This window comes from Glycine soja, chromosome 11 (assembly GCF_004193775.1).
Source record: "Glycine soja cultivar W05 chromosome 11, ASM419377v2, whole genome shotgun sequence".
In the NCBI taxonomy this organism is placed as follows: Eukaryota; Viridiplantae; Streptophyta; class Magnoliopsida; order Fabales; family Fabaceae; genus Glycine; species Glycine soja.
In genome coordinates, this window is record NC_041012.1 from 53356174 (window position 1) to 53370772 (window position 14599).

The 14599-nt window shown below is 33.6% G+C and overlaps 3 protein-coding genes across 3 annotated transcripts; 1 reads left to right on the forward strand and 2 right to left on the reverse strand.

The window, feature by feature from the left end:
* Positions 1-2757: 2757 nt before the first annotated feature.
* LOC114374652 (tubby-like protein 8) lies at positions 2758-4674 on the reverse strand. Its single transcript, XM_028332319.1, has 5 exons — positions 4057-4674; positions 3925-3980; positions 3663-3849; positions 3479-3580; positions 2758-3393 (listed from the first exon to the last, which is right to left on the reverse strand). Exons 1-5 carry the CDS (start codon positions 4636-4638, stop codon positions 3250-3252), a joined length of 1071 nt encoding a protein of 356 aa, XP_028188120.1. The 5' UTR covers positions 4639-4674; the 3' UTR covers positions 2758-3249.
* A 1521-nt stretch (positions 4675-6195) lies between these two features.
* Positions 6196-6933, forward strand: LOC114373421 (protein FAR1-RELATED SEQUENCE 6-like). Its single transcript, XM_028330881.1, has one exon. It carries the CDS (start codon positions 6196-6198, stop codon positions 6931-6933), a length of 738 nt encoding a protein of 245 aa, XP_028186682.1.
* A 2167-nt stretch (positions 6934-9100) lies between these two features.
* LOC114374208 (ubiquitin receptor RAD23b-like) lies at positions 9101-14142 on the reverse strand. The gene is made up of 12 exons (XM_028331823.1): positions 13970-14142; positions 13708-13869; positions 12675-12713; positions 12518-12579; positions 12394-12438; positions 11197-11374; positions 10972-11106; positions 10804-10866; positions 10228-10275; positions 10028-10137; positions 9663-9741; positions 9101-9558 (listed from the first exon to the last, which is right to left on the reverse strand). Exons 1-12 carry the CDS (start codon positions 14033-14035, stop codon positions 9442-9444), a joined length of 1104 nt encoding a protein of 367 aa, XP_028187624.1. The 5' UTR covers positions 14036-14142; the 3' UTR covers positions 9101-9441.
* Positions 14143-14599: the final 457 nt, after the last annotated feature.

A 14599-nucleotide genomic window follows, 5' to 3' on the forward strand; every position in this document is an offset into this window, starting at 1 on the left:
TATTCTCTTTAGTTTTTTTAATTGAGCAATGCTATGTTGTATTACAGTACAATTTATCTTGGAAATCTTTTTACTAGTACTTTATAAGCAAAATGTTGAATGAAAAGATAAATATAATTAATATCATCGAAATATAAAATGCATTGAATACCTATCATATAAAAGAAATAAAAAAAAATACTGTAGTAAAAAATGTGTTATTGAAAGATTTAAAAATTGCAGTATCTTTTTTAATTTTTCACTTTAGATGTCCTGATTTTGTTGTCTATTGTCGTCTTTAATTCGTAGACACCATCACAATGGAAGATGGGAAGCTCGAATTGGCAGTGTCTTCGGCAATAAATATCTATACCTTGGAACTTACGGTAATTTCCGCGACATTAATCTAGCGTCATAATTAAGTTCCATGCATGTATAGTGGTTAAATAAAGTGTCCTCTTAATAATGTAATTGAGCAGAAGTTATTAGTTTGAGTTGAATTGTTTAGACTTTGATCTTTGAGAATAAATAATTTTTAGATTTTATTTATTTTTTAGTCAAACTTTGAATTAGTTAAAATTTCTTTTTCTAAATAAATTGAAGGATTAAGATAAAAAAAATATTTTTTTAATAATTTTTTTTGGGTAATAATAAAACATTGATTAAGATATTATAAATGCTTAAAAAAGATATTAATAAGATTAAATGTTTTATTTTTTATAAAAAAAGGTTATACTCATAATTTAATTCTTTAATTATTGGAACAGTGATTAACAAAACCTTTTATTCTTATTTTTTAGACTCCAAAGAAAAACAGTAATGTAAGTACAAATCTTAAGCATATGCACGTATGTTTGGAATTGCTTCCTTATAAATAAAAAAAAGTGTTCGGAATTGTTTGCATTATGCATATTAATTTGAAGTGAAGGTTGTGTATCGGTTTTTCGTACAGTAATAAGTTGACGAAATTGCACTTTAATTTTGCTTCGAATTTAATAAAGAAAAGACTTTTTTTTTTTGTTTTGTTTAAAGAGGAAAGACATATAGAGAGAATGTATCCAGTGATAGGATTATTTTTTTGTAAAATATAAAATTACTTCAATATTATTCAACTTTTATATTTGATGTTAATTATTTATAATAAATTCAATGTTCATAGTTTATTTTATTTTTATATATAAAGAGATAAAAAAAATTATGTATTGACATAATTAGTCGATTATAAATCATTATATAGAATAAATTTATTAATTTTTATAATAATTATTTAAAAATTATATTAATAATAAATTATAATTAAATGATAATATAAAATTATTTTATATTTTAGACTACTGGCACATGACTATTAAACTTATATATTATAGCAATCCTCTCGCTTAACATTTTTGTTTTGGTTTGTTACTAAATATTTTTTTTTAAATATATTAATGATATTTTTTCGTACACATGCTGTCAAATGAACAAGTGAATCTTAAAAGAAGAAAAAAAGTAAGAATATTGGACACAAATTAACTCAAGCTGTTTGATTAAGAGGAAATTAATCTATACATGAAATTAGTGAAATTAGTGAAATTAGTGAAATTAGTCAAATCAACAAGACAATAATTATAAAATGGTGAAAATACGCATTCAAATCTAGTTCGTTGGGATGTCGATCACCAAGTCTCAACTGCTTATTAAGGCTATTTAAATATGACCCCATTCTTTCAAGGCCCTTTTACAAGGGAAGAAACAAAATATCCTCTGCCAAACTTTATAGTAAATTAATTTTTATAACAATAATATCTTGAATACAATTTTTCTTAATTTCACGAAGGACGGACAAGTGAACAATGTTGTAACATTGTCATTTTCTTTTTCAAATTGAAACTATTTTATTAATTTAATTTTAAATCAATAATATATTAAAACAAATAGTCTATGCGCTTAGACAATAATAGTAAAAATGATTTTTCACTTATATTTGCTGCGGATTGCCCTCCTCGTGCATTCCCTGAAGATATTCAAACATTTTTCGAAAGTCAAGATTCTGGAATCTACACAGACACTGATGACATTATATTTGTAGACTTGACCTCCATTGCTTCACCAATTTTTCACTGTGAGCTTAATGCTTAATTACAACAAGGATTTCAAATCTCGTAGCTTAGACAATACTATGTATTGTTAATTCTTTGACACTGCCCTTTTTCTTCTCCGATCCTTTTGTATAAACTTACGGGGGGAAATTTACTATTTTTATTTCTTTATTCCTGTATTGATTCTTATAATTGAGATAAACAAAATGGCATGTAATGTGAGGGCCTGCTGATTTCTACACAAACTAACGTGGTACTACAATGAATGGCTAGCACAAAAAGGCTTTTAATCTTATTGTTTTTACATCAAAACTCATATACCGTATTCTTTTACATTCCCCTTTTAATATATTTTTCTCATAAAAAAATCATTTTTCACCTTTCTTTTACATCGTCTTGGATTAGTAGCTTAGAAAAGAAAAGGATAAAAAAAAATGCATATAAGAATAGTATAATAAACTAAATTATGCATCACAAAGATAAGGGATAAACTATTCGTTTTATAGCCAACATTATTGATGTGAAACAAATACCACTTACAAAACGTTAAATGGAAAACAAAAGGAAGATAATGACAAAGATAACAACACAATAAAGATGTAATATTTTATATTACTGTCAGACAAAAAATATAACATATTCTTTATTATTACATAAATTAATCAATCAATATAAAATAATTTAAACTTAGGGTGTGTTTCATTGAACATAAATGATGGATTCACATTGGAAAGTGGGAATAGAGGTTTAAACAGGAAAATAAACACACACTTAATCATGGTTATGATTTGGAGTCTGCTATACGGCTGAATTAGATAGATTATCTTATATAAAGCTTCAGAAACAAAGTTAGCCAAGTTCAGAACACTTGGAAAGTCGAGAAGTGAACAAGGGAGATTAGATAAATTATAAATGCTTCAGAAACAAAGTTAGCCAGCCAAGTTCAGAGGACTTGAAAGTAGAGACGTGAAGATCGGAGTACAAGGATTTGTTGCAAGATTTGATGACTTGGTGGTATCTTTGTCTTTCGAGCTGAAACTTGGAGGAGACACCAAATACAAATCCTGCAAAATCTTCAATTTCCTTTGAAAAACGTACTATTAAACTAGTTGTGTTTGTAGTGGCAATTAATTCAGTTGAGAGATTGAAGCAAGCAAGTTTGGTAACAGAAATATCTGATCTGAGAGTACTAGAGTGTGCAACAAAGTTTTGCATCCATGGAAGCCAAACATATGCAAAACGCCTGGTAGCCTGTCAAAGGATAGCTGTAGTCCATAACGAATTTTGACTTTTCCACCCTCCCTAGCTGCAGGATCGTCTGCCTCCCATTCTCCTGATCACATCACAGTAAATACAAGTTCATTAAACAGATAACGGAACAATTGCTACAAAACATGCACGATTAAAATTAAAAATACCTCTAAAGTCAGCTGGAAATTTTTTACTGATCTTTGGATTCTAAATCCTCCTCCTGCCTTTCCTTTATTATCTCTAAAGTCAAGCTCGTATTGCTTTGAAATCTGAAGGAAACCACAAGAAATTAATGAAAAGTCTGATACTATAAAGAAAGAAACTTAATTCCCTTTCAGGGCCCGCTCCTACCTTGTTGTAAAGTGGAACCTTTGAGAATAGTTGATGCACTTTGTCCGGTTTTCCCTCCCAATTGAATGGCAATCCTTTTATATGTTGTACCTGGGTTGTGCTCTTGAGTGACATAGTTTGATGCTTGGGTATATATGCCCTCATGCTTCTGTGACTTCCTGTGCATGTTGTGACAGTAGGAATATAACTGCAAAGACAACCAAAGCAAGAACATGAAGAAAGATGAAAATTGAGAAAGATGATGAAGAAGAAAACGGCTTACGTGACAACAGCAAGAGGTGGCTTTGGTTGTTTACCACGGGAATTATGAAGATATCCCTAAGAGTAAGAATGAAAAAGATGAGTTAGTTTAGAAGAAGGAAGAATTAAGAAGAAGAAAAGGAAGGGAGCTGACCTGATCCCAAATGTGGTATTTAGAGCCGATGAGGTTAGCTGTTACGGTGCCAAGAAAAGAATCATCTGAATGGGAGAGGAGTCCTCTGAGATTCTGAGCTAGGATGAAGTGAGACCTGCCATTGCGGCGCTTATGGTGGGCAACGGCTAGCTTCCTATTCTGGCGTCCATGACCTTCGTTGGTGTAAAGAGAGAAGAAAGTGCCACCTGATAGTCCCTGGGGAGGTGGTTCATTGACGATAAAGCAAGTGCAGCTTCCGATATCTAAAGGCAAGGGTCTACAGATCAAGGACTTGTTGGCCAGTGTGGACCAGGAAGAAGCAGGACCTGATTCGGAGTCAGAGTAGTCCCAAATGTTGAGATTCAGAGACTGGGATTCAAGAGAGCAGGGCTTCAAGATCATGTCAGTGGAAAGAGACCTGAAAGGCCTGGGCTTGGGTAGAACAGAGGAGCCATTGGCGTTGGAGTTTTCCTTGTCAAAGAGAAAGGTGTGGTGGGGTTTGGCAGTGGTGGTGGTGGTGAGGGGATTGAAATAGAGAGAACTGTAAGTGCGCGTTGAGGACTCATTATTCATCTTCTTCATCCTAGTTGCTTTCAATTCGAAACTCACACTTTATTTGGGTAAATACTCCCTGTGGGTCCCTTTTATCATCCACACAACATGTTTGAATTTCAAAACCCTTTGGGAAACGCACTGTTCTTTAACGGTAACTATTCAAAAATGTGGGAAAAACAATTTTCAAACTTGCTCGTCTTCTTATGTGAGCGTGCATGCCTCAAACAACAACCAACCCCATTAATCACCGATCTATCCCAAGCCTCAACATGAAAACCCCATTCTCAATTCAATTTTCTTTTTATCTGTTTTTTTTTCTTTTCTTTTCATTTTTCCATTTTCCCTCAATATGAAATGAAATCTTATAATTTTGTTTGGATGAGAAAATAGGTAAGTAAATAAAGAGAGAGCAAGAAAATGGAGACGGCGTGGTACGAAAGGAAAGGAGCCTCTCTCCTCCCTGCCCTTGAGGGAGCAATTGAAGAGAAGAACAAGTTATAAGGGAATACTACTACTGTTACTCTATGTATCTGTAGTTAATTGGAAATCATTATTTAGGTTTAGGGTTTGTGAACTGTGATAGATTAGATGGATAAAGTGTGTCTGAACAGTGAGGCTGTCCCTGTTGTTCCTGCTGTTGGAATGGAATTTGACAGTTACGAGGATGTCTATTACTTCTATAATTGGTACGCCAATGAACAGGGTTTTGGGGTTAGGTTCACTAATACCTGGTACCGCAAGACCAAGGAACGTTACAGAGCTAAACTTAGCTGCAGCAGCGCAGGCTTCAAGAAAAGAACTGAAGCCAATCGCCCCAGACCCGAAACCAGAACCGGTTTTCCTGCTATGATCAAGTTCAGGTTGATGGACTCCACTAGATGGAGAATTATTGAAGTTGAGCAATCACTTAGATGCTGATGCTGCTCAACAGGTTCACAAAATTAGGATGTTTCGAACTCTCATAGTCGATGCTCAGGATGAAGGGAAATCCCAAAACGCCCTCTACTCCAATCAGTGGAAGCTGAACAAAGGTGATGCTCAAGCCATTCTGAATTTTTTTAGTCACCTCTCCGGCAAAATTGGCAGATCCACACTTTTTCTATGTGGTGGATGTCAATGACAGGGGATGCTTGAGGAATTTGTTCTGGGCCTATGCAAAGTCCAGACTGGCATACACTTATTTTAGTGATGTTGTAGCAATTGAAACTGCCTGTTTGACAGCTGAATATCAAGTTCCACTGGTTCTGTTCCTTGGGATAAACCACCATAAGCAATCCATCTTGTTCGGTTCTGGATTGCTTGCTGGTAACACCATTCAATCATATGCATGGCTATTCAGGGCGTGGCTTACGTGTATCTTAGGATGCCCCCCACAAGTTATCATTACCGACCAATGTGGAATCTTACAAACTGTGGTTGCAGATGTCTTTCCAAGATCCACTCGCTGCCTTTGCTCGTTACTATCATGCAAAAAATTCCAGAAAAACTGGGAGCCTGCATTGATTTGAAGCAACCTATGCAGCTTTGAGCAGAGCAGTTTATTCCTCTCTGAGGGCTGAGTAAGTTGAAGCAACTTGGGAGGACATGATGAAAAGCAATGAAACTAGAGGCAATAAATGGCTTCAATCTTTATATGAGAATCGGAAACGGTGGGCTCCAGTTTATCTGAAGGAAATCTTCTTGGCAGGAATGTTTCCAATTCAACCAAGTGATGTTGTATCATTTTTCTTTGACGGGTACCTAAACGAACAAACTTCTCTAAAAGCATTTTTAGAAAAATATGATCAGATTTTACAGACAAAGCGACAACTTGAGGCTTTGGCAGATTTGGACTCAAAATCTTCTAGCTTTGTGCCAAAATCAAGGTCTTACTTTGAGTTACAGGTTTCAAAGTTATACACCAATGAAACATTAAGAATGTTTGAAAGGGAAGTGAAAGGGATGTTTTCTTGCTTTAACTCCAGACAGATAAATGCTGATGGACCAGTCGTCACATACATTGTCCAGGAACAAGTTGAAGTTGAGGGAAATCAGAGAGATGCAAGAGATTACGAGGTGTGTTATAATGAAGCTGAAATGGAGGTCCTTTGCATCTGTGGTTTGTTCAATTTCAGAGGCTGCTTGTGTAGGCATGCTTTATTTATCTTAAGCCAAAATGAGATAAAAGAGATCCCAGCTCAGTACATTCTTTTACGATGGAGAAAAGGTATGAAGCGTGGCAATGTAGATGATCACAACGGTAGTGGCATTGATTTTAGTAATCCAGTTCATAGGTATGACCATTTGTACAGGACAGGCTGTGAAGGTTGTAGAGGAAGGTAAGAAATCTCATGATCATTACAGGACTGCGGTACATGATGTCATTGGAGAATATATTGAGCAAGCTTCATCTTGTAAACGTTGAGGATCCCAATACAATGTACAAGTATTGATGTCCGTATAACTAGGGCATCGACATTGTATAATATTTGCAAATTTTTTTCCTTGTTCGTCTTCCTAATCATTTCACGCCAATATTTGGTTGCTGAAACTTACAAATTTGTCGTGATTATAGTAATTCATAGGAATAAACTTCGAATAGGAGCTTCCCAAATATCTCCTAACCGGGCAAAGCCAGTAGAATGACCTCTCCATTTTTGTAAGAGAACCCATATTTCCTAAGAATAAGAAAATTGTTACGAAACAACATCTATGAATACATTTCACAAACACGATTTCGGAGTTCTGGATAAACGGACCGAGTAACAATTTAAGGGTCTTAAACCAATCAAGGTTGTTATGTTTTAGGGGTCGCCAACAGATCTATTAATTACATTTATGGCCCCTTTTTCATCTCATCTAATGACACACAGTATAGCAATGAAAGGAAAGAAGGGAAAATAAATATTTATAGGTACTTAAAACTAAACATGGTTTGTTAAAAAAAAAAAAAAAAAAAGAGTAAACATGGCAAGCAGAAATAATTCCATCAACTAAATCGAGTAGCACTATCCCAGTCTCTTCAGATGGAGATGCACTGATGTTAAAAAGTATAATCCTTCGCATTTGCACCTCCCTTGTATCGAAAAATTGAATCATCCTAAATGTTGAATTTGATTTGTTGTGTAACGACGCGCATGCCAACAAATATCAAACGGCAATTCTAGAACCAAATATCATGATGCTAACAATGGTTACTATACAAGGCCGGATGAACGCATATATAAAACTATAAAACTACATTATAAGCTAGGAGAAGCTTAGAAGCTATATGAAACTTCTAAATTAGCTGTAAAGCAGAAAACTTGTAAACTAATTAATTGAATTTGATAAAACTAGTTTATAAGCTGGTCAAGGAGTTTATAAGTTCTCTTAATTAGCTTATAAGCTATTTTGATTAAATCTTTATCTTTTATAAGACATAAGCTACTAAAATCACCAAATCTTTATCATTCTTTTATAATACAAAATTTAAAAAATTATTGTCCTACTTTTTAAGATAATAAGTCATTAGAAATAAGTTTAAATGTTAAAAATAATAAATATGTCATTTCCACCATTTAATATTAATCAATTAACTTATCAATTGATGTTATCGTACATTTTCAATTAAATCAATTAACTCATAAGATTTTACTTTTTTAACTAATAAACTTTCAGTTTTTTTTAGCTTATAAACTTTTAGCGAGTGCATTAGCTAATTTTAACAATGTCAAAGTATTTTGTGGTGGTAACCACATGGAATCACGTTTGTACGGATATTAAAAAATCAATTAGTAAATCCAGTTGTATTGCATTATTAGTTTTAGACAAGTAAACAGTATCAGATTCAACACACTAAAGGTAAAGCGCACCGCATACCCAACATCACGTTTCCACACTCTTCATTCAACTCAATCATACAATTCTAATCCACAACAACATCTATGAATACATTTCACAAACATAAAATTCAGCTAAATATAACTTTTAATCCCTAAATGAAGCTAACTAGACGCAACCAGATTCAAGAAGAACAATGGCAAGTGGCAACTGTCGGACAATCCACATCTACTTCATTAGAATGATTTCGGCACCAAAAAATTCAGGAAAATGACACCTTTACTCAAACGCCACTGTCCACACCGGCAAGAATGGAAGTCAAAATCAACTTTGTTCAGATGAGGGAAAGCCCGTAAAGTCAAGAAGACCAAGTCTTTTGTCAGACAAGGAAAAAGAAACTGATGGGTAAAGACTTTTTTATCCTACGATTCTCTAAGCATGTGATTCCATGTGGTTACTACCACGGAACATCAGCTATCCTACGGTCCAGAATTCTTTCACACGGTGCAGGACCTAACTGACATTGTTGTAACGTGTCATTTCATCTTTGTTTTAAAGTGGACTTTTATCTTGTCACTGCCTTGGTCTAAACCAAATAAAAAGATAATTAGACGCATTATAGTCGAGTTCCTTTTACCTACTCCAATATAGTATAAACCAAATAAAAAGATAATTAGACGCAAATACATGACCAAAATAGCCGTATCAGAATCTGCTGCAATGCAGAAATCTAACATTGGTGCTAATTAAAATGAAACGATAGTACCAACTACCAATAGATCAACTTACAATTAGAGCTTCGCTATTTCATCTGGGAAGATAACCAGAAACACTGTTGTGTAAACTAAACCATTCTAATATCAAGAGTAACTTTTGTCCATTGTCTCGGTTAATACGCAAACCAAATCCAAAACTCTATCCACGTAAATTTGCCAAGACACATTAAGTACAAAAAAATGCTCCCCCCAACAAAAATAAATAAATAAATAAAGCCTCAAACAAAACTACAAATCAATGTAGGTTAGTGATTTAACCCTCAAAATCTCCAGCATTTTCCAGTAAGTAGTTGGCTGCCAATTGCTCGTCATGGTCACATGCCAAAAATGCCTCGATGACTGAGGCTCTATCAAATCCCATAGCCTCAAGCTATGTATCATAAGTAAAATCAATCAGCACATATGAAGCTAATGGATAAGTCAGTGGAAATGAAATGAGCAAAAATATCAGACTTAAAAATATAAGAGACATACCCTTCCAATTGCCTCCTGCTCTGCTGGCGTCACATTGATGGCATGAGGCATATCTTGCTCAGGTTGATCAAATATATCACTAATAAAAGAAAAAGGTTACATTTCTAAATAAAAAATTTCTCTGAGAATACATTATTTAGTGAAGATAACAAACTACTAATTCCATGTCGTGTAATAAAGAATTCCTGGATAGGGTATCAAGCTGACTAGTCAAAAGGTTATTTTCATGTTACAAACATGGCCAAAGACTAAAAACCAATTGAAATAGCAAACGATGAAACAGATTAAAGGATTAATGCTAGTAAAACACAATGATAAAATAAAATTATCTAGCATATAACATATATGGCAAGCAGTACACTCACCCTTCAGAACCCTCAACAGGTTCGTTAATCAACTGGAGAAATTCAGCATGATGCTCTTGAATTAGTGTTAAGAGACTAGGATTCTGCTTTCCAAGTTCCTGAAGTACAGGCTGCAATACAAATGTTCATAAGACATTGACAAGTGACCAACTGGCCATATGTTGGGTATTGGGTGATCAAGAAAATAGCCAATTAGATACCTGCAGAATTTGCGGATTGGATTGCACCATTGAGCGTAATGCTTGAAACTAAAAATGCAGACAAAAACAGTTTAGGGTTATGCAAATCAGGAATAACAAATCAATTGCAGTACTAAATTGTCAATTGTTCTACGTGCTAACCCTGCAGTATATTTACTAGGCATATGCAAATTCATCATAAATTTCCAAATAGCTCCAATCCAATCATATAAACCATAAAGTAATTGTAACAGACGAGAATGCACCAACAACAAATATTATTGTTTACTTTCAGAAAGTCTTTCTACTTTATATTTTCTTTTCAACATATTATGATATTACCAATTGGGGGGATGGGGGATAAGCTCACCTGATGGTCCAAATTTATATTTCAGTCTTCACTTGACTAATGTTATTCATAGTGTAAACAAGTCGCCAATGACCCAGAAAATTCAATGGCAGATACAATCCACACATCTCAGGTTTTATTAATATAAAAAGTGCAAGATACTAAAACTGTTTCCTGCAACAAGGATATGCAGAACATAAATGTTTTCTAGCATTGAGAGCATAGCAATTTATGGAACAAAAACCCACCTGGGGATTGTTTCTAAGAAAGTCAAGCGATCCAATTTCAGCTCCAGCACCAGAAATTGTTTCCTGAAAGAGTTTCAACTTAAAATAAAGCTCAAAAACTAACAGCAAAAAGTTGTAAATGACAAGGTACAAAGACTTCTGACGATCCATTTAAATTATAAGTTTTACCTGTGGAAACATATTCAAGGGAGATGAATTAGGGACCCCAGGAACAGCTCCGACAGAGGCCCCACCTGTTTCTGTTGTCTGACTGATTGGGTAAGAAGCAGCTGGCACAGCAATTTCTGCTGCTACAGGAATTCCCTGCAAACAAAAAGAAATAATTGCTAAATTGCAAAAGATACAGCAGAAAATCTAAGCAGTTAGATTCAACAATGAGCACTTCAGGCATACAGAATACAAGTAATCTACAGCACGCTCTGGGTTATTGTAAGCTGCTCGAAGAGCACGAGTAACTGTATCTCTGTCCCAACTGCCGCCACCCATGTCCATAAGTTGCTGAATAGTCTGCTCCAGATTACTACCAGCAACTAAATTTGAAGCCGCCTGACCATAAGTATTTGTAGTCACACTGCAAAAATGATACCGAAATGTTTATAAGAAGGCTTGATTACAGGAAACAGGAAAATGGCAAACAACTCAATTTGTTAATAGCAACAAAAGGGTGATATTATATCAATTTATCACAAATATAATTACCAGGCTAGAGTGTGTAAATAGGAATTTAGATTTAGTTATTTGGGTCTGGTATGGTTTACCCCTTGGTTGTAATACTACTTAATTTGCCATTGTAGATTAGAATTTGTTGAGCCTAAGTTTGGGCTACCCATAATGGTATAAGGGTTGTTCAAGTTGCCTGTGGAATGCATATTTTATCTGTCTTTTATAGTTTAACTGAATTTTTGGAATTTGAGCGTATTTTCATCAGTTTGTATGTGGATGTAGTGCTGTACTCCAAAGTGAAAGCATCTTAGGAATCTGAAGATTGAACAAATTGAAGATTAGGTGAAATGACATCTGAATGCAACAGGCTGAACAAAATCTGGACATAAGCCTGTCCCTTCTCAGGACTGTAATTTGTGTGCAGGTAAAAACAGATTTATTAGATTGGGCCAAACCAAAAGGAATTGTGCAGGTCCAAGTTAGAATTTGACCACATTGGTCCACCCTTCATGGCCACAAAGGAAACATTAACTAATTAGATCAGGACACCCTATAAGTTATCAGGCTAGCCCCCATTTTGATTTCATCCCAATTTAGCATCAGGTCAAATTGACCTGCTCTTCTAGGCAGTGGGGGAAAAAAATTAATTAGATCTGATCCAATTTGGCATCAGGCAAAAATTAATTAGAATAGTACCAAAAGTAATCCGGTTGACCTAATCAGCATCAGGCCAAATTGAAATTACAAAAAATGCAATTCACCTCTTGAATGTATTACTATAAATAAATAAATTAAAAGGATGCCTAATTATCAGCCTTCATTAGACAGAAACTACTTAAAAGGCGGTATATCATGGCATAAAGAATAGAAACTTCATTAGAATTTATTAATAGTATATTCAGAGATATTTAGAGATAAAAGTCATACTTTGTAGTTGTGACATCTGTGGCAGATGCATTGTTGTTTGCAGATCTGCAGGACCAATAAGTTAGGCAAAAATTTCAGCTGATATAAAAACAACCACATAAAAAGCTATTTCAAATAAACTCACTGAGGTTGAACTAGAGGCGTGGAATTTGGTGTTGATACAGTTGTAGGTGGGTTGCTAGCAAACTGTCACACACATTCCCAATCACTAGCTCATTCAAAGGAAAAAGAAATAAAACTCAGATGCCAAAAAGAAAGAATACAATGAGCAAGCAACATGCCTGAGTTGATGAAATGCCAGCAGATCCCAAGGTTTTACCCTGCAAATGAAGAAAAATGGCATGTTATGCTTACAGAATTTAAAAGGAATCACAAACAAAACATGCAGAAACATAACAAAAAGTAACTATTGAAAGGACAAAAATGAAAATAGAATTGAGTTTATCAAATATAACAGATGGCATACTCAAAATATATGACTAGATAATGCTTTCTCACATTGTCAATAAGAATGCCACAACACACGTAATTTCCATTACAATCTAGAAAGGCCAAAAACCTAAGCTAGTTTTGTTTAAAATTTCATTATATTAGTCTTTTAAAAGTTTTATCAGCAAAATAGTTTCTCAAAATTAAATTTATATCAAATTACTTCTTTAAAAACTTAAAATATCATCGTATTCATCATTATGGTGACAATTTTTTCGAAAAATTAATATAATAATTATTAGATTGTTAAAAAGCAATTTAATAGTCATTTATTTGGTAAAAATATTATTGTGATGGATATAATTTTATAAATATATATTTTAAATATAATATATATTATTTTAATTTTTATTTCTTTAATAAATGCTTTCAAGAATAATCTTATTAATATTTTTTTAATTAAAAAAAAAACACACCAACGCCAATATGTGTGTGTGACTGAGAAATAATAATGAAAATAACAAGAAAATAAGGTGAGATTGTGAGAATGGGAGGATTTCAGTTCTACTATCTAGATATAATAATATCTAAAGTTTCAAGAATTATAAATCTCTTATTAAAAAATTATTTAATATATTAATTATTAAATAGTATGGATATAATAATATACTCATTGCATTAATATAACATTTGAATTGAACTAGCCCGTGGTGATAAGCCCATTTTGATCCATCGGTGGTGGTGGTAGCAGTGACGATAACAATTGAAAAAAGGAGAGAAATTGCACAATGCAGGGTGAGGAAATAGGAATTGTAATGGTTTGATGGTTTGTATAAGATAAAAAAAAAAAAAAAAAGTTATGGTGAAGGAAGAAAGTAAAGGTACCTTACTAAGCATGACAACAAGAAAACCATCCTCAGAGACCTTATTGTCGGATAAAGTAGTTTCATCTTTCAAAACCTTACCATTGTGAATGAGCAATTGCTGTCCACATGGGTAATTGTCTTTGCCTTGTACATCTTCGATATTCTTCTTGACTGCCATAATCTGAGGTGAAGATAAAACATCACAATTAAGAAATGCATAGGATTTGGAAGAATGAAATTAAAAAGCAGAATTGGGTTGGGAATGAGATCATATGACTGACAGTGTCTGAGGGCTGAACCCTGATTTCGAAATGGCTGCCTTTCAGAGTCTTCACGGTGAGCTTCATGCCTCCGATTCAGCTCCGCCACGCCCCGCCTAGCCTAAATGTTTCAAACCAAACCCTAAATTACCATGTACACACATGAGTATGACTGAAGGGAAATTTCGTGCGCTTTCAATCCTTCAAATTTTTATTTTTATTTTAAGATTAAAATAATGGTGAATATTTATTTAAATTAATGTTAAACAAAAAAAATTATTTAAAATGAACTAACAATATAAAAACTTTTTACAATGTTATCTGAATAAATATCATCACATAATGATAAATTTATTTATTTTAATAGTCATATTTAAAAAATAATACATAAATCAAACTATAAGAAAAAATTGAAAACATGCTTGATTTGATTACGATCTCGTAAATTTTTATAAGTTCTATTTCAATCAATATTCTATGTTTTGGTAATATGTTAAACAAATTATTGTTTTTCTAATGATTTCCATAATAGAGTAAGTTTTGATTTGTCCTTGAAATGAATGAGCAAATAAATCGAATGCTGATACTTAAAAAAAAAAAAAAAAAAGAGAGAGAGAGAGAGAGTGAGCAAATACTAAAGGATAAAATGAG

Coding starts and splice junctions, on each gene's coding strand:
- LOC114374208 (XM_028331823.1), bottom strand. CDS start 14,035: ATGAAGCTCACCGTGAAGACTCTGAAAGGCAGCCATTTCGAAATCAGG. Junction 9,742..10,027: donor CCTGTTGAGGGTTCTGAAGG/GTGAGTGTACTG, acceptor TTCTTTTATTAG/TGATATATTTGATCAACCTG. Junction 9,559..9,662: donor AGCAGGAGGCAATTGGAAGG/GTATGTCTCTTA, acceptor TATGATACATAG/CTTGAGGCTATGGGATTTGA.
- LOC114373421 (XM_028330881.1), top strand. CDS start 6,196: ATGATGAAAAGCAATGAAACTAGAGGCAATAAATGGCTTCAATCTTTA.
- LOC114374652 (XM_028332319.1), bottom strand. CDS start 4,638: ATGAAGAAGATGAATAATGAGTCCTCAACGCGCACTTACAGTTCTCTC. Junction 3,581..3,662: donor AGGTTCCACTTTACAACAAG/GTAGGAGCGGGC, acceptor GGTTTCCTTCAG/ATTTCAAAGCAATACGAGCT. Junction 3,394..3,478: donor ATTTCCAGCTGACTTTAGAG/GTATTTTTAATT, acceptor TGATGTGATCAG/GAGAATGGGAGGCAGACGAT.